Raw genomic sequence first — 22,209 nt, 5'->3', positions numbered from 1 at the left:
AGGAGCAGCAGGGATAGGCTGGCCCTTGGAATAGTCACCAGGGTTTATTCGATCAGCGTTTGGTGAATAGGCCTGTCAGTGCGGCCTCTGTGCGCAGCGATTGGACAAGCCTCTTCTGTCATACCTTTACATTGCCCGCCCCCTCTTTTCCAGCAGCAACCAATAAGCGGCGAATCGGGCCCTCTGCTGCCTTGGCTTGATCCTTGCGCCTGGTGACTGGGGATTTCCCCCTCCCCCCCACGTCACCGCCTGGCGTCCTCCAGGTACCCGTGGGTGAGGCACGGGCACAGGGGAGGCTGGGTTGTGGCACATGGGCATGGGGGCTGAATTGTGGGGCATGAGGGTAGGGGACTGCACTGTGGGCCAAGGAGCTGGGCTGTGGGGCATAAGGTCTGGCTAATGGAGCTGGGCTGTGGGCCAGGGAGCTGGAGTATGTGGTAGCAGGCCAGGAGGGGGGTCAGGGCGCTGTGTCAGAGGGGAGAAGGCCAGGGAACAGGGTTATTGGGCACGGAGCTGGGTACTGAGTGGATTAGGGATGTAATAGTATAGTCTGTTAACTGATAAACAAAAGCTTATAGATTAATGCTATAAACTACACACATTTCCCCCGGTCCCCACCCCTGAGTAAATTTTTTAGCAGGCTGGCCAGCAGCCCGGCTCAGTCCCAGCTTGTACCCCGTCTGAGACCTACCCCCACTGCGGCTCTGTATTTAAAATGTATTAAGAGCCTGGTGAGCAGGCAGCCCATCTCAGTTCTGGCTCGCGCTGGGTCCTAGGGCTCAGACCCTCCACCCCCAGGTAGGGGCTGCTGCCTCTGTGTCAGAAGCAGCTGCATGGGGTGGCAGGCAGCCAGTCCAGGAGGGGAGCTGATTTATAAGCTGGCTCCCCTTGCAGAACAGCTCCCTCCTGGCACTCCATGCTGCTGCCTCTGATAGAAAGGCAGCACGGGATGTCAGGGTGCTCCCCAGGAGTGGTGCTGGAGTGCATTGGCTGCCAGCCCCACCCCCTAGGACTATAGAATAGTCGATTAACTGATAAGAATTCATGAGGTTAATCGACTATTCAATTAACCGATGTTAAACATCCCTAGAGTGGACGGGTAGTGAACAGTGTTCACTTTATGCTCAGGAGAGATTCCAGTGCCGCCCAGCTGATTAGCAGAGTTCCCACAGCTAAGTTTTGTTCCTGTTGGTGGTGCACAGAAAACATATTATTCTTTACATGGAGGGAACACTGACGAAAAGGGCCTGTCTTATCTGGGGGGGGGGGGAAGGGTGGACAGGAAACTGGATAATGGAATATGTATGGGGACAGGGAGCTGGGTTATCTGGTAATAAGCCAAGAGGTGGGATTTTCTGCTGATGTGCAGAATACATTTTGTTTTGTGCACCCAGACATATGCTGATGTGCACCACATGTTTGCAGCTGTAGGCGTTCTGCTAATCAACTGAATGGCATTTGAATCTCTCCTGGCTGGCCATCAAAGTGCACAGTTTACAGGGAACTCTGGCTGTTGAGTAAGGAGCTGGCTATGAAAGTGGGTGGTCAAGCAGGTGGAGAAGGATATGGTGTGGGCAGAGAGCTAAGTTGGGGGGGGGGCGGGGCAGGGAATTGGGCAGCATTCTCCCTGCCCCTCCGCATAGTGCCACCCAGGCCTGCGCCTTACCTGCATGCAACTCTCCCCGGCCTGCTTACCTGTACGTATGCCTCCCACCCTGGGCATACACCTTAACTGAGTGTATCTTCACTCCACCACCACCTGTCCTTAGGTGTGTGCCTTACCAGCACATATTCTCTTTTCCTCTTAGGCGTATGTGTTACCAGTAAATCCCCCTCCTCCCACTTTGTTCACCTGGGCTGTGTCTACATTCGGATCCCTTTTCCGGAAAAGGGATGCTAATGAGAAGTTGGAATTTGCAAATGCCGCGGGGGATTTAAATATCCCCCGCGGCATTTGCATGAACATGGCTATCGCTTTTTTCTGGCTCGGGGCTTTGCCGGAGAAAAGCGCCAGTCTAGACGGGATCTTTCGGAAAATAAAGCCTTTTCCGGAAGATCCCTTATTCCTGATTTTAAGAGGAAAAAGGGATCTTCCGGAAAAGGCTTTATTTTCCAAAAGATCCCATCTAGACTGGCGCTTTTCTCCGGCAAAGCCCCGAGCTGGCAGCCATGTTCATGCAAATGCCGCGGGGGATATTTAAATCCCCTGTGACATTTGCAATTCCGACTTGTCTCATTAGCATCCCTTTTCCGGAAAAGGGTGCCAATGTAGACACAGCCCTGGTGTGCGTGTTACTAGCACAGAGTCTCTTACCCCAACCAGGTGCAAGCTATTTCCAAAACAGCCAGCTCCCTGTGGTCCTACCTGCTGAGTGATTCTCTTCCCATCTGTTGCAATGCATCGGGACCGGCCCCCAGAGCGGGCAGCCAGCTGGCCGGCTGACCATGTCATGGTGCTCATCTCCTACTGGGCTGAGGCAGCTGCTGTGCATGACCTGGGCTCCCATGGCAGGAACAGGACTGTCTATGATGGCATCTCCCAGCGCCTGTCCAAGCTGGGCATCTACCGCACGGGGGACCAGTGCCGGGAGAAGATGAAAGCTCTGAAGGTGGCGTATCGTAAAGCCAAGGAGAACAATGCGGCTGGGAGGCCGCCCATGCGCTGCCCCTTCTATGAGGAGATGGACCAGATCATGCAGCACTGTGTCAGCACCCGCTCCCACCTCCTGGCAGAGAGTGGTGAAGGACCTGGCACCATGTACGAGCAGGAGGGCATGACTGTCCCAGAGAGCTGGGGGGCAGCAGCCTATGGTCACTGGGGGCCCGAGGCCACTGAGAGCTGGAGATGTGAGCAGCTGGGCTATGTGCTAGGCGAGGTGCAGGCTGTGAAGGTGAAGGAGGAGGGGGCATCCACGGATAAGCTGCCCCCTGAGCTCGGTAAGGCACCCTTAGAACAGTGAAATCCAATCTCTTTAACCACAAGATGACTTTTTCAATTTAAGTGCAATGTAACATCTACCTCAAACCCAAATACCCTTGCCCAGTTTCCTTTCCACTCTTCTTTGAGTCCCTGTCCATACTGCACCCCTTCTCTGAAGCTTCACCCTGCTCACTCCATCCCCTTTCCTTCCCGAATCTCATTCACTTTCACTAGGCTGGGGTAGGGGGTTAGGGTGCAGGTTCTGGTCTTGGGTCAAGGGGTTTGGAGTGTGGGTGGGGATGCCCTGAAGGTAGGGAGGTGGAGTGCGTTCTGGAGTGGCCTAGGGGATAGGACAGGGTTGGGGGCTCGAGTCCCTCCGCCCACCCTAAGAGCAGCTGGACAGCCAACACAGGCTGCCCCAGGGGTGGACCTGGCTCCCGCATTTGGAAAGCAGGATAACTGACCTGCTGAAGGCAGGGAGGTGGGGTGGGATCTCCAGTGAACTCAGGGATAGGGCATCAGTCTCTGGAGCTTGATCCCACCCCCCTCCACCCACCCAGGCAGCAGATGGGCAGCTCACAAGGGGTGCTCCAGGTATGGACCTGGCTTCCACATTAAGGAAGCAGGATAAAGGACCCTCTGAAGGTAGGTAGGTGAGGTGGGTCCTTGAATGGACTAGGGGATCAGGCATTTGCCTGAGAAGGGCAGGGTTGTGGGCTTGAGACAGCTGCTCCAGGGATGAAGCAGCAGAACTAAGGCAGTCTTACTCCTGCCCTGACCCTGCACTACCCCTGAAAGCAGCTGGCTTGTACAGTAGTGGTTCCATGGCACCATGTGCTGCCTCTCATCTACAGGCATCAACCCCACTAGCTTCTATTGGCTACAGTTCCCCATTAACTGATCAGTGGGAGCTGCAGGAGTGGTGGCTGCAGGCAAGGACAGCGTGTGAAGACCTCCTGCTCTGACCCTGTCAGGGGTAGCAGGGACATGCCAGCCACCTCCAGGTGCACAATTGCCATAGGGATAATGATAGATTTGGCAGTTTAGAACTCACCACTCAATTAAATTTAAGCATAAGAGAGAAATGAAAGCTATGAAATGCACAGACCTGTCAAAAAGTAAAAATAATCCACTTTGCAAGCAGTAAAAGTAGTGACAACCCCCCATGTGTGTGTTGGGTCAGGGGATGAGGGAAGGACAGTGTGTGTTTGTGAGAATGACAGAGATTTGCATTGCCAACCTCCCTCCATCCTCTTCTCTCTGTGTAGCGGTGGAGTACCCTGACATCAGCACTCCCCCTCTCCCTCCCACACCTTTGCACAGCAGGCAGGAGGCTCCCAAGGGGAAGCTCCAAGGCAGAGGGCAGGAGCACCAGGACAGTGGGTAGAGGGGCAACTGAAGTGCCAATGCTTGATAGTTTGCTGACCAAACCAGTCAGGATCCCCTGTCAGAGTCTCCAAGATCTACTGGTAGATCCCAATCTACTGGTTGGTGACCACGGATGGCCACACTGGGTCAGAACAAAGGTCCATCTAGTCGAGTGTCCTGTCTGCTGATAGTGGCCAATACCAGATGCCCGAGAGGAAGGGGACACAAAAGGGGATCACATGAAGATTACTTTCCTGTCACCCATTTCCAGACAAAAAGAGGCTAGGGACACTGCTACACATCCTAGCTCTTTTTTGAACCCTGTTAAAGTTCTAGTTTTCACCACATCCCCTGGCAAAGAGTTCCACAGGTTGACTGTCCTCTGAGTGAAGAAAAACTTCCTTTTGTTTGTTTTAAACCTGCTGCCTATTAATTTTATTTGGAGACCCCTAGTTCTTATATTGTGGGAATGAGTAAATAATAGTAGCCCACTGTTTGTGACTCTGTGACACTGAAACACTGTCTGTTCCCTCTGGGCGGTGCTGTTGCCTCCCACCGTGGCTCTCAGCTGACTTCTGCGTTGCTCAGCCAGGCCGCCGCGCAGGAGCAAGTGGCCATTTGGGCCCCGCGATCCCCATGCAGCACCCCATCGCGTAGCCTAACTTTCTTGAGGCTGTCTAAAAGCCCAAGAGCACTGGGGCCACATCCTCCTCCAGGATGGACCTAGTCCCCTACTGCTGGCAGCCCCAGGCCATCTGATCAACTACCACAACTGTTCTCTGGCCGCTGGCTCACACCCCTGGTGATGGACGTCACTTGGCTGGTCTGTGCAAGCCCCTCTCCCTACTAGGGATGTTAAAAGGTGTGTAATTGGCTTTTAAGCTGGCTCCTGGTGACCATGGGCTGCTGCCCCACGCTGTTGCCGCTGTATCATATGCAGATACAGGGGCAGCAGGGCAGGAGGCAGTATGCACTGTGGAGCTGCCACCCTGCTCTCAGGGAGCTGGCTGCTGCTCCGTGCCGCTGCCTCTGATCCAGAGGCAGCACCTCTTAAGCCATCTCCCCGTGCGTATTGGCTCATGCCTGCCACCTCGCACTACTGCCCCCTTCTCAGGTTGGTAGAGCTGGCTTGGCCATCTTCCACTGAGTCAAGATTGGGTGTGACCAGTCGGGGATGGGAAAGGACACATGAGCAAGGGGAAGGTGGCCCAGAGTCTCTTGTATGTGTTTGAGGTTCAGCAGGGATTCCCAGAGGCATGCTGGGAGATGGGTGCCGCCGAGGATCCCCGTGGTGCAGCAGAGGAGGGCCAAGACTGGGAACCACAAGTTTCATCTGAGAGTGGCACTGTGCCCCTCTTTCCAGGCACCATTCCTGTCGGAGCCCGAGCCTGACTGCAAGCAGGAACCTGACTCCCTTGCTGCCTGTACAGCAAAGGAAAGTGCAGGGTTGGGCCATACCGGTAGAGCAGGGCTTGTGGCCAGCCAGGCGTGCGGCAGGCCCTCACTCTCCACTGTCGTTCTCTCCAGGCCCTTCCCCATCTGCATCGGCAGAGCCCCAATCGGCCTCCCGGAAGCTGGTCTCAGCGCTGGACCGGCTTGTGCACCTCCGGGCCAGGAAGCGCAAGGCAAGGGAGGAGGGACCGCTGGAAACACCACGGGGCCCCAGCCAGAAGCACGGACGCAGCCAGCTGGAGTTGAAGAGGGCACGGCGAGGTGGGACCTGGCGGGCAGAGGAGAGGCAGAGCCTGGCCGAGTTCATCCAGCACGACCGGGAGATGCGGCGGGAGGACCGGGAGTTCCAGGCCCAGCTCCTGGAGAAGCTTTTCCAGAAGCAGCTGGAGATGGTGTCAGCCCTGGCCCAGCCTGCCCCACCCGTGCAGGAACCAGAGTTGGTGACACAGGAGAGGGCCAAAGCGGGGCTCCATCTCCACACTGTGCCGGAGCAGGCGGTGCAAGCGCAGGCCAAAGGGCAGGAGGCGGCTGTCCCTGCCGCTGCAGGGGCCCTGGAGCGATCTGGGAAAGCGCCCCAAGCTGTCCAGTATTGGACGGCAGATGAGATCCTGCGCTGGCTGGTGCCACAGCAGCCACTGAATGGGCAGCAGCCTTGGGGGGAGCGGTGTCGGGAGGGGCTGCCGGGCCTCTCAGCCCCTCTGGCCTCACGTGGAGATGGGGAGGTGGGTGAGACAGAACCCAATCTCTCTTCCTCCAGACAAGTGACCGACACCTGCCAGGGGCCCAGCGGGCCGGGGGAAGCCCGACTCCTCCCCCCACTCACCAGGGAAACCCAACAAGCCCCGGCCAGCCTGGATGTCAGCGAGGCCGGTGACGGTGCTAAGGCGAGGGGGGCCAGCCTGCGCTGCTACGACACGGAGATGCAGCGCCAGCGCTTCCGGGGCTTCCGCTACCAGGAGGCCCAGGGGCCCCGGGAGGTTTACGGCCGCCTGCAGGAACTTTCCCATCGCTGGCTGCAGCCAGAGACCCGTACCAAGGAGCAGATGCTGGAGCTGCTGGTTCTTGAGCAGTTCCTGAGCCTCCTGCCTGAGGAAATGCAGAGCTGGGTGCGGGAGCGTGGCCCGGAGAGCGGCCAGGAAGCCGTGGCCCTGGCTGAGAGTTTCCAGCTTGTCCCCCACAAGCCAGGATGGCAGCAGCCCCAGGTGAGCCCGCGGGTTCCTGCATCACCCCGGGGGAGCATGGAGCAGAGTGGTTTGTGTGTGTGTGTTTGGGGGGGGGGGAAGTGGCACCAGTCTTGCTGCCCACCCGGTGCTTGGTCCATGGGGCAGGGGATGTTTTTTGGCTCCATAGTATGGGGCCGTGTTGTACCGGGCACGGGGCCTGGGCCAGCGAGCACTGAGGAAGGACACTTGTTGTTTCAGGTGCAGGGGCCAGTCCAGGAAGGAGCCCGTGATGCCGGTGCTGCACAGCGGGCCCTGCTGGTGGAGCAGCAGAGGGCATGCCAGGGGGCCAGCGTACAGGAGAATGGCTGGCGCGGCGGCTTGTTGGGTGAGGGCTCCTTTTCCCCAGCATTGGAGCCAGCTGCCTCTGACTGGTCGGGAAGGGTGGGACTCCAGCGCAGGGCTGGTTTCTGGGGGCTCAGCAGGAGTGGGCCACGGAGGGGGACTAGCAGGAGTTCCCTTAAGTCCCCCGCACACCAGCTGGGTGTGCCCACAGCAGCCAACATGCTCCTCTGCCCCGGGACAGCCAGCAGTGTGTGTTGCCGCGCTGCGGCTGATGGTCCCGGAGCACAGGCAGGGCCAAGAGCAGTGATGTATGTCTCCGGCTGTTCCCCACTGTGCAACCCATGAGGCTGAGTGCACTATGGAGACCTCCAGGTAGGGAAGGAGTGTCCCTGTCATGTGCCCTGCCACAGGAGGTGCCAGGCTAGAGCTCAGCGGTCTTGTGCTTTCATAACGTGGGGAATAGCAAGAGCAACTTTGCTGTGGGTCCTTCCGCTCACCTGCATGTGAGGCAGGGCCATGCTCTCATCCCTGTTACAGAGCTGGGGCCAGAGACCCTTGGTGACTGGCGCAAGGTGCCAGGGAGCCCGGGCACAGCAGGGATGGACCCGGCTCTGCCCCTTGGCCCCACTCCGAGCCCTGGCTCTCCAGAGCGGTAACTCTTGGTGATTTATTCTCCCAGGTGTCATGCCGTGTGCCCCGCTGGCACAGAGACCGAGCCTGGGGGTGACTGAGCCAGTTGTCCCCCAGCCCCTGTGTGACAGAGCAGGCCCCATGCAGGGACGGCCAGTGGAGAATGGCTTAGAGCCTCTGCAGAGCGGCGGGCCCCTGCGGCAAGCAGAGAAGAACGCTGTCCTGGTGCCGCGTCCAGCAGCTGGGAAGGCGAGTGAGCCATGTGATGATGTCCGAGGAGGACACGTGGGGACAGACAGTGTGCCACAGGGTAGGGCCACCACACAAGGGGGCAGCAGCAACCAGGAGGCTCAGAATGGGGTGTCTCAGCTGCCTGCGCCATGTGCCCCGTGTGAGCAGCAGACACCTGTTAGCCTCATGCGGCCAGAGCACAGCAGCACCAAGGGGGACAGGGCCTGCAGCAGGAGTGCTGGCCACGTGTCCCCAGAGCTGGACGGCCCCTTGCTCGGGGATGCCCTGGAGACGTCACTGGACTCCCCGTGGGACGGAGAGGGCAGTGCAGAAAGAGCCTGCCCGGGGGCACGGCCCCGCTGCCTGGGCTGCACGGTTCTGCGGGCTGAGCTGGATGCTGCACGGGAGGAGCTGAGAATCACCCAAGGTAGGTGCTGGCTGGCGCTGCTGACACTGTTGTCCAGCTGCGGGAAGCGGTAGGTGCTTGACCCATGCGTCCAAAACTGCCCTTGGCCTCATTGTTGCGCATTTGCGGCTGGCCCGATAGGGTACCAAACACTGTCAGGCTCCTGTGGCCAGGAGAAGAAAGAGCCTGCACCCTCCGTGCACCCTGCACCTGAGCCAATGGGTGCCCCAGTGGAGTAGCTCCATCAGCAGGCCGTATTAGCGGTCCGGCAGTGGCGCGGTTGATTGCCTTTGGGAGCAGCAGCAGCAGCAAGCTGGTATCCCAGGGCAGGGTGGGAGGAAGGGCTGGTTCCCGTCAGCAGGGGGCAGTAGAAGGCTGTTACTAGGGTTGTAATAGTGTAATGGTTTAAACCACGGGTGGGCAATACTTTTAAAAAGGGGGCCATTTCAGAAATTTCTGAAGTGGTCCCGGGCCACCCCGGAAGGGGAGGGCCTTCTTGTGTTCCCACCCCACCCTAATATGCCTGGGGTGGGTGAGCGCGAGAAGTCTTCCCCATCCCTCCAGGTGCCTAGTGGGAGGAGACCTCACGCGCTCTGTGGGCCCCAAGCCAATCAGGGCCTGGGGACAGGGGAATGCGCAAAGTCTCCTCGCCCCCGCAAGAGCGTGCGACAGGTAGAGAGACGCGCCGGCTTAAAACAGCCGGCGTGTGTCTCTTGCCGCTGCGTGCCCCTGGCAGGGCGGGGAAAGGGCATGAGAGACTTTGTGTGCTCCCTGCTCCCAGGCCCTGATTAGCATGGGGAGGGGGGAGTGGTAGGGCGGCCGAGGGCCGGATCCACCGGCTCGGTGGGCTGAATCCGGCCCGCGGAAGGCCCTTTGCCCACCCCTGGTTCAAACAGTTGAGGGATAAGGAAAAGCTTATCCCCACAATGGTTACGTGCTGGCTCCCAGCCCTGCTCCCCGCCCTGCTCCCGGGGAGCTGGCTGCTGCCCCACACTACAGGCTCCCCAGAAGTGGGGCCAGGAGCCTCAGAGCCTGCTGTGTGTAATTTCTAAGTTTTTTAGCGGTTACACAGTTACCTACTTGTTAACATCTCTAGCTGTCATCCCAGGGGCTAGGTGGGGGAAGGGCTGGTTTCTGTCAGCAGGCAGCAGCAGCAGACTCGTCCCAGAGGCTGTGCGGGGTAGGCTGGGAGCTGTTCTCAGCCACGGGGTGAGATACATACAGAGTGTTTGTCCCACAGCTTCCACCCTGTATGGGCTGACTGGCATCCACCTGCAGGGCCTAGCCGAGGCCCTAGATACCATCTCACGCATCCTGAATGACAGCAAGGCGATGACAACCAAACCCCCCTGGGCTGTGGCCGAGAGCCCCGAGGTGGCCATGTCCCGACAAAAACATGTAAGTGCACGACCCGATCCACGGCTGCTCTGTGGTCCAGCCCAGCCGGACCAACGGCTGCCTTGGGTCGGGCTGTATGGGCCCACCAGAGCTCAGCCTGGGAGAGGGCACCACTGTGGGAAGTTCCCCTTCTCCACCCCGTGTGGCTTCCTGCTGGTCCCAGCTGAGTCAGTTTCTTGCGCCCGCCTCCCAGTGGATGCGGTGCTCTGAGCACAATGAGCGCAGCCGCGCTCCTTACCTAACCCCAGTGTCCAGCGCAGGGCTGATGGGCTGGGCCGGATGGCTCCTGTTCTCACTCTGTCCCTCCTCGCAGCTCTCCTGAAGCCCAAGTGCCTGGTGAGCAGCTGGCTGTGGCCCACCGCCCAGGAGCCCGCTGGACGTTCAGCAGCAGCGTGGGCTGTGCCAGGCAGAAGGCGACGAACTGCCACTCGCTTCAGCCCAAAGCCGCTGGCATCGAGCTCCACGCGTGCGACAGCGCCTGCAGCAGGGAGGCCTTGGACAGGACCTATGGGGTGCAGGGCCAGCTGTCTCGGGGTGCTGGGAGCCAGATCCAGCAGGGCTTGTGCTGAGCCCTGGCAGCTGGTGTCTCCTCACTGGACTTTCCAGGGAGCCTTTCCTACTCCACTAGCTTTTTGATACAACGTCCCCAGAGCCTCTGTTCCCCTTCACTTCTCAGGTTGGTCTCAATAGAGCAGTGTGCAGAGCCCTGGGCCCTGTGGAGGCAGAGCGCAGGTAGAGATGGCCGTGGCTGTGGCTCTGGAACAGACAGACAGTTTTGCTCTGCCCCACTGGCCCAGCAGCAGCCTGTGTTCTCAGAGGGATTGCTGGGGACTGAGCTGTCATTTTCCTCTGATCGAAGCCATTGCTATGCTGGGCAGAGATGCTCAGGGTGAATCCCGGGCCAATGGGATGCTGCCAACACACAGCAGCCTGATGTTCATTCCGAGGGATCCATCAGCCTGGGAGCTTAGAAGGAGGCAGCAGGCACCCCAGGCTCTGTGTCAGAACCCTCAGGGCAGCCCCTACAGGTCTTCATGCTTCTCTGGCCAGAGGAGCCCATCCCATTCCCGCCTCTAGCCACCCCTGCTGGGCAGGGCTCAGAATGCTGCAGGTTCAGAACAGGGGTTTGGGCTGAAGGGCTGTGCTTCTCTCCTCAGGAATGCAGACCCTTAAGTCCTTTGAACCCTCTTTGCTGGAGCTTCAGGTACTTGGCAGCTCCCTACCCTTCCTTGTGTGAGCGCCTCGCCAGCAATTGCCTTGAGACTCTGTTAGTTTAAACTTTGCTTGCACCCCAAACTCCCAGAGCCTTGTCTCTGTTGGGTCCAGTCCCTCTGGCTGGCCATTTACAGGTGCCCCCTCCATAGAGGCAGATCCTGTTAACTCTGCCCTCGAATGTGAAGCAATGAGATGGTTTTGTACCAACACGGAGTTGGATAATGAAGAGCTCAAGTGGAAGTTACGCGTGGCAGGAGTAAGAGAGGAAAGGGTTACAAACACAATAAAAGAATCTGCTTTCTAGGACCTGAAACTTAATTCTAGTAACATGGATCCTTCCATAAACCACTTTTTGGAAGCCAGCTCTGCTGCCTTCAAACCCAAGGGCACTGTCCTGTGCCCCCTTAGTGGGGGATAGCAGAGGGCTCTCCCCCTCCCTTCTATAGGCCATTGAGCCCTTGAAATGTTTCCCATTGATATCTGGCCCCACATAAAGACTTTCTGTCCTGTTTGTGTGCAGCACCATGCTGCCTCCCTCCATCTCAGGTCACTTTGCTTCTCCAGTTGCCTTAAATACTTTGTCTACCTTACAATGGCAATACATTTGCATCTATCTAGTGTAATCTTGCTCTGGAGACACAGGTAACCAGGCCAAACTAAGGCTATTGTATGTCTCCACAGTCTTCAGAGCAGACGTGTCAGGACCCACACCTCTACCATCCACCACATAAAGGTAGTTGGGACCAGTGTTGCTGGTTTCTAACAGGACCTAGTTTGGCTAAATATGCTGCAATGAGTGTTGGGGAGCCTTGCCCTGTGCAAGAAAGGGTCTCAGGCTCACACGTTTCTGTACTGACTGTGCCGGAGGACCATCAGCTGCTGCTTGAACAGGAGGCTACAGGTCAGAACCCTGGCTTCAGGCAGGCAGCTGTGGCTATATTCTCTCCCTTTCATAAAGAAGTGTCCTTCACCACAGTGATTTGGAGCTGGTGCCTGTGGTTCTGTGTAACCACAGCAGTGGAGACTGGTCAGTGAGACCCTAGAGGTCTGTGTTTCTGAGTTGGTTTATTGCCTATATAATAATGTAACTTCCTTTTATGTGAGAGAGGAATTGACATTTCCTGAATGGAATTTTTTGTTCAGGAATGCAAGAGGATACTCTCTTCCCCCAGCCTGCACTGAACTACTGACTGGTGCAGCTCTGTGGAGTTTGTGTTTTGTCAAAATCTGGCTTCTCCAGAACAGGTTTTTCAGACAAAACTTCCTTTAGCAAAAACCTGATGAGCCTTTGTCCACACAACTTTGATTTTGTCATCTTTCCCAAGCCCCAATGGTTGGGCCAATGTGTCTCAGCCTGTGCACACATTGTTAGTAACAATGAAACAAGTCCATGAAAGGTCTAGGTCATAGCTTCCGCCCCACTCATAGACTAGAATCGTAGGGCTGGCAGAGACCTCAGGAGTCATTGAATCCAACCCCCTGCTGAAAGCAGGACCAGCCCCAACTAAATTATCCCATCCAGGGCTTTGTCAAGCCGGGACTTAAAAACCTCTAAGGACGGAGATTCCACCCCCTTCCTTGGGAGCCCCTCCCAGTGCTTCCCCACCCTCCTAGGGAAATGTTTTTTTCCTAATATCCAACCTAGACCTCCCCCATTGCAATTTGAGACCATTGCTCCTTGTTCTGCTGTCTGTTACCACTGAGAACAGCCTCTGTCCATCCTCTGGAACCTTCCTTCAGGTAGTTGAAGACTACTATCAATTCCCCTCTCATTCTTCTGTACACAAAATAAGCCCAAACCCTCTGCCTCGCCTCGTAAGCCAAGAGTTCCAACCCCCTAATCGTTTTGGTTCCCTCTGCTGGATTTTCCCCAATGTGTCCACATTTTTTTCAATAGTGGTGAGCCCAGAACTGGATGCAATACTCCAGATGTGGCCTCACCAGTGCCGAATAAATGGGGAATAATCACTTCTCTAGATCTGCTGGCAGTGCTCCTTCTCATGTACCCTAATATGCCATTTGCTTTCTTGGCTTCAAGGACACATTGTTGACTCATATGTAGCTTCTCATCCACTGAAATCCCAAGTTCTTAGAGTGGTCCCCATGGGTACTCCACTGTTGGTGTTGGGCTTGTCCCGGCGCCGCAGATCAGAGACTTTCAATAGCTGTTGTCAGCCAGGCCATGTATGCACGATCAGCATCCCGCGCTGTTCACGCACATTGATCGTTGCATGGAGCCCGGCTCCCACCAGTTCCTCCCAACCGTCCTCTCCTCCATGTCTCTTCACAGAGGTACCTCATCTACCCTGTAAATAATTAGTTGTAAATAAGTTAGTTCACTGTAATATATGTTGTTCTACTTTACTTTAAAAAAAAAAAAAAGGAAGAAGGAGGAAGACAGAAGAAGTTGTTTGAACTGTCCGCAGCTTGCTGCTGTTCGCAGTGCCGAAGCAAAAAAAAAAAAAAAAAAAAAAGAAGAAAATAGTTCAATACAGATAAGCACGATGCCTGAATCACCAGGTTTTAAGAAATGTGCCCTTTGCTGACAGGTGATGCTGACCTCAGATGGCCATTCAGTGTGTATATGCTGTTTGGGGGAAGCACATATTCCCCAAAAATGCACTCACTGCTCCAAGCTCATGGCCAGGGCTCACCATGGTAGACAGATGAGCCTCAAAATGTTACTTTTTGATAAGGCACTGAAGCCAGATATGCCATCGTCAGGCCACCAACTAGAAATGGCCCAGAAGTGTAGGGCTTCCTCCCCCGAGTCTACCTCTCTCAAGAAGAGGAGGGTGTCCCCTGCTCGATCATTGCTGCCTGATCCAGCAAGCAGAGTCAGTAGAGGGGATAAACCAGCAACCTCAGGCCTTACCCCATGGTCCTCTGTATCGCTTTCTGGCATGAAAACTAAGAAAATGGCAGCCACCGCACAGGCACTCTCGGCAACGAAGCCACCATCGGCGCCGGGCAAGGGCACCCATGCCTCGCAGGTGCTGCTGGCACCCACTGCACCGGAGCCCTTGGCACCAATGCTGGCGCCACATGTGACACCGAACCAACAGGCACCAACTCATCATGGTCCTGAGCCCTCGGCACCGAATGAGGTACATCTGGCACTGACTGTGCTGGCACCAACAAATGCCCCAGCACCAGCACCGGATGAAGTCAGTCTGGCACAGATGGCTCCAGCACCAATAAATGCCCTGGCACCGGCACCGATAAAAGCTCTGGACAAGTCAGGAAGGCAGGGGAATCCCATTTCACCATCTCCTACATTTTCACCTGGACCTTCGTCTTAGCCTCTATTATATCAGTCTCCACTACAGCATGTTTACTGCTACCATAGTCCAAAACATCATTACTATCGGAGGAGTCCTTACTCACCACATAGGTCCCATCCTCATGATGACAGTTACTATAGGCGATGATCATATGCTTCACTGCATAGACGGTTGCCGTGCTATTCTTACTCCCCGGCCTCCCTATTGATGAGGCCATCTTGGAGGCTGCTGAGGTCATCTGGCAGACACCAGCATTGGTTGCACTGACTTGCAGGAGGGCGGAAAAGAAGTACTTCGTCCCCTTCAAGAATCTGGAGTTCCTATTCAACCACCCACAGCCGATCTCACTAGTGGTTGATGTGGCCCAACAGCATGCCAAAACGCCACAATATAAGAGTGTGATGCCGGACGTGAAAGTTAGATGTATTTGGCAGAAAGGTCTACTTTTCAGCAACCTTTCTCCTATACATCGCTAATTATGCTGCCTTATCTAACCACAACTTTGATAACTATAGGTATGTCTACACTGCCATCCTAGTTCAAACTAGGGTGGCTAATGTAGGCATTCGAACTTGCAAATGAAGCCCGGGATTTAAATATCCCGGGCTTCATTTTCATGTTTCCGGGCGGGCGCCATTTTTAAATGCCCTTAGTCCGAACTACCTGCCTGCGGTTACACGCAGCACTGACTAGGTAGTTCAAATTAAAGCTCCTAATTCGAACAACTTAATCTGTGCCACGTGTAGCCACAGGCAGATAGTTCGAACTACGGGGCATTTAAAAATGGTGGCGCCCGGGAACATGCAAATGAAGCCTGGGATATTTAAATCCCAGGCTTCATTTGCAAGTTCGAATGCCTACATTAGCCACCCTAGTTCGAGCTAGGATGGCAGTGTAGACATACCCCCAGAGAATATAACTATGAGGGGAGTTGTTCCAATATCTGCTGGAATCCAAGTGCCCGCTCTTAAAATCGCACGTGCAAGAGGGTTTCACAACAGCTTGAGCAAGCTTGCAGATCTCACTGGATGTGGCAGACACAGCAGCTCACACCATAGCAATAGTAATCGCAATGAGCCAGTCATCTTGGCTTGCCTCTGCTGCAGTCCCCTAGGAGCTTCAAAGTGGAGAACCTCCCATTTGATAGGAAAAAATTATTTGCAGACAAAACGGATGAGGTCCTTCATTCGGGAAAAGATTCACGCACAACGCTCCGTACTTTGGGAATGTACACACCTCTCTTTAGGCGCAGAAGATACTATCCTTATCAGAGGAGATACGATTATTCCTTTCAGATGTAACAACATCGGCCCCTAGATCAACCCTGTGCGAGGCAGCGTCCATAGCGTAGACGCACCCAGTGCTCCTGTACGACCAACCAATCAAACTCTAAACAGCAGCTTTGACTTCTTGGTCAAGGACATGCAACAAGTCCTTCCCACAGAAACGGAAAATCAGGTCACCTACCTTTTCCACCACCAATTACGACCTTTTCAAGCTCAATGGGCAGCTATAACATCAGACCACTGGGTGTTACAACTCGTGGTATCCGGGCCCACCATCTCCTTCATGACCCGTGGTCCCCAACACGGTGCCTGCGGGGGCACTTGCATGCACCCGCCAGGTGCTCGAGGCTGGCCTGGCCCCGGGCACATGGCGTAGCGCTTGCGGGGAGCATCGGCCCCGGGCGCGCGGCGCTTGCGGGGGAGGGGGGAGTGCCGGCCCCGGGCGCGCGGCGCTTGCAGGGGGGAGGGAGAAGCCCCGGCCCCGGGCGTGCGGCACTTGCAGGGGGGAGGGGGAAGCGCTGGCCCCGGCCCCGGGCGCGCGGCGCTTGCAGGGTGTTTGTGGGGGGGGCCCCTGGCCCCACGGGTGCGTGGCTATGGGGGGGCCCTGGCCTCCCGGGCAAGCGGCTATGGGGGGGGGGCCGCCCCTGGGCAAGTGGCTATGGGGGGGGCTGCACCCGGGCGCGCAAGTGTCCCCGCCCCCGGCGCCCAGCGGGCGAACGGCCACGCCCCCTGGCGCCCGACAACCTCAAAAGGTTGGGGACCACTGTTCATGACCATACCACTGACACATCCATCAATCCTGTCCCTCATGATGGGACCTATCTCTTGAGGCCCTTTTGAAACAAGAGATCCAGCGTCTCCTGTCTGTAGGAGCAATAGAGGTTGTTCCACCCCAATTCAGAGGAAGAGGGTTCTATTCTCATTATTTTTCTCACGGAGAAGAAATCCAGAAGGTGGAGACCTATCCTCGACCTCAGAAAATTAAACCGACACCTCCAACAACAAAGGTTCAAAATGGTGACCCTTTCTACTATAATACCCTCAATGGACAAGGACTGTTGGTTTGCAGCCCTCAACTTGCAAGACGTGTATTTTCATATAGCTATCCATCCAGCCCCCAGGCGTTTTTTCCACTTCACCATTGGTGAAAGTCATTTTCAATATCACATGCTACCATTTGGTCTTTCAGCCTCCCCAAGAGTTTTTTCGAAGGCTCTGGTGGTTGTAGCAGCCCATCTGTGGCACAGAGGCTTGATTATTTTTCCATACCTCGACAACTGTCTTATAAAAGGCCGGACGAAACGAGACTTGCAAATGATCGTGCCAGCCAGACAAACCTTCCAATCACTCTGTCTCATCATCAATGAATAGAAATTAACAACAGAGCCTACGCAGACCATAAATTTTATAGGAGCGCAGCGAGACTCCATTACAGTTTGAGCATACCTACCTCACGAATACTTTCAAGCCATACAAGAACTAGCTACCATCGTTATGCAAGCTCCCACAGTGACAGTACTTATGTGCCTTCGCATCATGGGACATATGGTTGCCACCACCTTTGTAGTTCATCATGCAAGACTCCATTTCCACTGTCTGCAACATTGGCTGGCATCCATGTATACCCCCACAAAGCACAGCACTCACAGACAGATAAGTCTGACCACTCTTGTTCACAGATCTCTAGGTTGGTGGTTGAAGCCCCAAAATTTATTGGCAGGGGTACCTTTTCATCGTCAGCAACCATTAATTCAATTAACTACATAAGCCTCTCTTAGTGGTTGGGGCACACACATCAATGGCATGTCTGTGCAAAGGGAATGGTCGTCAGCAGAATTTATCCTACACATCAATCTCCTGGAACTCAAAGCAGTGTTCCTCGCTTGCAAGTATTTCTGTTCTCACGTCGCTGGTATGACCGTCAGGGTTCTTACGGACAATACAGTGACCATGTATTATGTCATTTGACAGGGGTGCATTCTCGGCTGCTCTGTGCACAAGCAGTCTGCTTATGGAATTGGTGTGTTTGAAATCGCATCACTCTAATAGTTTCTTACTTACCTGGCATGAGCAATGTAATGGTGGATGCACTCCGCAGGCATTTTCCACATGACCACAAATGGGAAATCTGCTCTGATGTCCTGCGATACATCTTCCACTATTGGGGGTCCCCCCAGATAGATCTGTTCGCCACCTATGACAACAGGAAATGTCACCTATACTGCTCAAGAGGGGTCATAGGCAAGGGGTCACTCAGACGCACTGCTAGTCTGATTGGATCGACATCTACTTTATGAGTTTCCATCTACGGTGCTTGTATCGAGAATGTTAGAGGAAAATCAGAGCGGATTCAGCCCAGGTGATTTTTATAGCCCTGGCCTGGTCAAGACAACCATGGTACTCATTTTTTAGCAGAATGTCCCTGCAACCACTGCACCCTCTGTCCCTCTTCCCAGATCTCTCTCAGAACCACAGCTCTCTGCTACATCCGAGACTGGAGACCCTGAATCTAATAGCATGGCTCCTAGCTGATTCAACAAAGAGGAGCGTCTTTGCTCGGATTGGGTAAAGGTGGATTTTTTAAACAGCAGGAGAGAGTCTAGAAGGAAGACTTACCTGGCAAAATGGAATAGATTCATGGCTTGGTGAGTGAATAACCACACTGATCCACACACATCACTGGTACACGAGATTTTCAATTATCCTCTCTCTTGATCAAGCAGGTCTTTCCATTTTCACTCTTAGAGTACATTTATCGGCAATTTAGTGCTTTCCACCAAACCATCGACGGGAAATCGGTCTTTGCCCATCCGTTGACTAGGAGACTATTAAAGGGCCTAACCAACTTTAAACCTCCCCGAAGACCCCAACTCCCCTCCTAGAACTTGGACCTGGTACTAGACACCTTGATGTACCCACCCTTTGAGCTCATGGCCACAACATCCCTATCCATGCTTACCATGAAGGTAGTGTTTCTGTTGGCAATAACGTCTGCCCGCAGGGTCAATGAACTAGCAGCGCTGATGACAAAGCCACTCTTCACGGTCTTCAGCAGAGACGCTCATCCTGCTTTCATCCCTAAAGTCTGCTCACGGTTTCACATCAATGACCCGATTGTCCTTCACGCCTTTTATCCAAAACCACATGCCTCTGCATGAGAATCGTTGCTCCATGCCCTCGATGTATCTCGAGCTATAGCTTTCTACATTGACAGAACACAGGGCTGGTGCAAAATGGACTGCTGCTTAATATCTGTAGCAGACCACTTCAAGGACAATCCTTTATCCTCGCAGTCTGTTTCTAAGCTCATAGTTTCTTGCATGACCACCTGTTACTCCTGTCGTACCTCGGTGTTTTCGTACCTCGGTACCTTCGGTGGTCTGGACTATCAGTGTCAGCGTCGTCTGGTCAGGGTTGTCCTGGCGTGCTCCTGACAGGACCTCTACTCCGTTGTTAAACTTTCGGCTGCGTGCGTAACAATCGGTACTCCCTTTATCTAGAGTGTTAGACCCCGTGCACTTGGGTCAACACAAGAGATCTCTGAGAGGCCCCGGAAACGACAGATGCAGGCAAGGTTTGAAATCAATCGAGCAGGTTTATTGTCAAATGCGAAGCTCTACCAGTTGGTAACAGAGATCAGTACAATGTTACACCACTGGGCACTATGGCCCGCGTTGACAAGGTACCAACACCGGGCAGGCCTATTGCCATATAACAGATATTAACAGCAGTTAGTCAAAATTAAGCTACCGTGCACTCTGTAAGTTTAGGCAATGACACCTGCCATTCAGGCGCCTAGTGCGCCCCCCCCAAGGTCGGCCGGAGAGCACCCTCTGCGGTGTCCTTTTATAGACAGGTACAAACAACTTACATCATTTCTTTACGTACCAGATTACCACTCTCTGTTGCCTAGTTACCACCCCTCACCTTATGGAAGGGGGGCTTACTTACTATCCTTCATGCTGTCAATTTCGACCCAGTCCTGAACCTAGGTCGGTATGTGCATTAGTTTTTAGGGAATTTTTGTACCAAGACATTTCTATTAAGATGTTCCAATACTCCCCTTTGGCTCACAGTCTGTACCCAGTGCCTCCCTGTGTCCTTCCATGCTCGACCTAACTTACACAATCGCACAGTTATCAATAGGGCCTCTTTCTTGGCTCCTGTTACTGAACCAAAGTCTTGCTCACTAGACTGCAGGCCTGTTGCTGTTTTCATGTTACAGGCCTCTTATTTAGGCCTGCTGACTCCATGTTACTGACCCTCAATTTACTACAACTCCATTCGCAACAAAACCCTTCAGAGCTTACCGATGGCACATTCCACGTCAACTGGCTTTGCCCGCGGAATCTCATTACCGGACATTTGTCGAGCAGCCACATGGTCGTCCAATGCGACCTTTATGTACCACTATGCAATAGTTCAATGGTGGGCTGCGGATTCCACAGTGGCTTCAGCAGTACTTTCAGTCACTGACAGATCTTGACTCCGGAAGCACACATTGAGTACTGCTAGGTAGTCACCAACAGTGGTGCACCCACTGGGACTGCTCAAAGAAGTTACTCATCTTCATACAGTCACAATGGTTCTTTGAGGTGTGTCTCTGTGGGTGGCCATGTCCCTCCTTTCTCCCCGCTCCGGAGTCTTATTCTTTATTGTTTCAGATAACTGAGCGGTGAGAGGAACTGGCGGGAGCTGGGCTGCGCACGATGATCAAAGCGCATGAACAGCACAAGACAGTGATCGCGTATGTGTGGCCCGGCTGACAATGGCTATTGAAAGTCTCCAATCTGTAGTGCTGGGACGAGCCCTACACCAACAGTGGAGCACCCACTGGGCCAAACACATCTTGAAGAACCATCGTTACTGCACAAAAGTGAGTAACTTCTTTGTCCTTTTCTGGTGAACTGCTACTTAGCCACTTGGTCCCCAGCCTGTAGCAATGCTTGGGATTCTTCCATCCCAAGTGCAGGACTCTACACTTGTCCTTATTGAACCTCATCAGATTTCTTTTGGCCCAATCCTCTAATCTGTCCAGGTCACTCTGGAATCTATCCCTGCCCTCCAACATATCTACCTTTCCCCCTAGTTTAATGTCATTCTCAAACTTGCAGAGGATGCAATCCATCCCCTCATCCAGGTCATTAATAATGATGTAGAACAATATTGTCCCTTGAACTGATCCTTGGGGCACTCTGTTTGAAACTGACTGCCAACCAGACATCGAGCCATTGATCACTACTTATTGGTCCCAAAAATCTAGCCAGCTTTCTATCCACCTTACAGTCCATTTATCCAATCCACACTTCCTTAACTTTATGGCAAGAATATTGTGAGAGACGGTATCAAAAGCTTTGCTGAAGTCAAGGTATATCACATCCACTGACTTTCCCATGTCCACAGAGCCAGTTACCTCATCATAGAAGCTAATCATATTGGTCAGGAGTGACTTGCCCTTAGTGAATCTATGTTGACTATTCCTGATCACTTTCCCCTCTTCCAAGTGCTTCAAAACTGATTCCTTGTGAATATGCTCTACAATTTTTCCAGGGACAGAGATGAGGCTGACTGGTCTGTAGTTCCCTGGATTGTCCTTCTTCCCTTTTAGAAAGATAGGCACTATATTTGCCTTTTTCCAGTCATCCAGGTCCTCTCCCAATCTCCATTAATTTTCCAAAGATAATGGCCAAAGGCTCTGCAATGATATTTTCCAACTCCCTCAGCACCCTTGGGTGCATTAAATCCAGACCCATGGATTTGTGTATGTCCAGCTTTTCTAAATAGTTCTTAACCTGTTCTTTCTCCACTGAGGGCTGCCCACCTCCTTCCCATACTGTGTTGTTTAGTGCAGTAGTCTGAGAGCTAACCTTGTCTGTGAAGACAGAGGCAAAAATACTATTGAGTACTTCAACTTTTCCCACATTATCCGTCACTAGCTTACCTGCCTCATCCAGTAGGGGCCCCACACCCTCTCTGATCACCCTCTTATTGCTAACATGCCTGTAGAAATTTTTCTTGTTACCCTTCACATCCCTAGCTAGCTGCAATTCCAATTGTGCTTTTGCCTTTCTGATTACTCTCCTGTATTCTCAAACAATATTTTTCTACTCCTCCCTAGTCATGTGTTCAAGTTTCCACTTCTTATAAGCTTTCTTTTTGTGTTTAAGCTCAAGGATTTCCATAGTAAGCCAATCTGGTCACCTAACATATATGCTTTTCTTACTACGCATTGTGATGGTTTCTTCCTGTGCCTTTAATAAAGCTTCTTTAAAATACTGCCAGCTCTCCTTTCCCCTTCATGTTAGCGTCCCAGGGGATCCTGCTCATCAGTTGTCTGAGGGCCTACTGATGGGCTCTCCTTTCTTTCTTTCGTCAGGATCCTGAACTCAGCCATCTTGCGATCACTGCTGCCCAGGTTGTCACTCATATCTACTTCCCCTACTAGTTCCTTCCTGTTTGTGAGCAGCAAGTCAAGCTGCACATGGCCCCTGGTCAGTTCCTTCAGCCCTTGTAC

At 53.8% G+C, this 22,209-nt stretch overlaps 1 protein-coding gene across 1 annotated transcript; it reads left to right on the top strand.

Annotated features, from left to right (window-relative positions):
- Positions 1-74: 74 nt before the first annotated feature.
- LOC102458906 (uncharacterized) lies at positions 75-13,607 on the top strand. The gene is made up of 7 exons (XM_075907762.2): positions 75-263; positions 2,324-2,937; positions 5,816-6,942; positions 7,162-7,288; positions 7,925-8,533; positions 9,753-9,910; positions 10,224-13,607. Exons 2-7 carry the CDS (start codon positions 2,397-2,399, stop codon positions 10,230-10,232), a joined length of 2,571 nt encoding a protein of 856 aa, XP_075763877.1. The 5' UTR covers positions 75-263; positions 2,324-2,396; the 3' UTR covers positions 10,233-13,607.
- The last annotated feature ends 8,602 nt before the right edge of the window (positions 13,608-22,209 follow it).

Source organism: Pelodiscus sinensis, chromosome 22, assembly GCF_052426305.1.
Source record: "Pelodiscus sinensis isolate ZL-2025 chromosome 22, ASM5242630v1, whole genome shotgun sequence".
NCBI lineage: Eukaryota > Metazoa > Chordata > Testudines > Trionychidae > Pelodiscus > Pelodiscus sinensis.
Note: the sequence above shows the minus strand (reverse complement) of the source record. Positions and strands in the feature narration are given on the sequence as shown.

Coding starts and splice junctions, on each gene's coding strand:
- LOC102458906 (XM_075907762.2), top strand. CDS start 2,397: ATGCATCGGGACCGGCCCCCAGAGCGGGCAGCCAGCTGGCCGGCTGAC. Junction 2,938..5,815: donor TAAGCTGCCCCCTGAGCTCG/GTAAGGCACCCT, acceptor CGTTCTCTCCAG/GCCCTTCCCCATCTGCATCG. Junction 8,534..9,752: donor GGAGCTGAGAATCACCCAAG/GTAGGTGCTGGC, acceptor TTTGTCCCACAG/CTTCCACCCTGTATGGGCTG.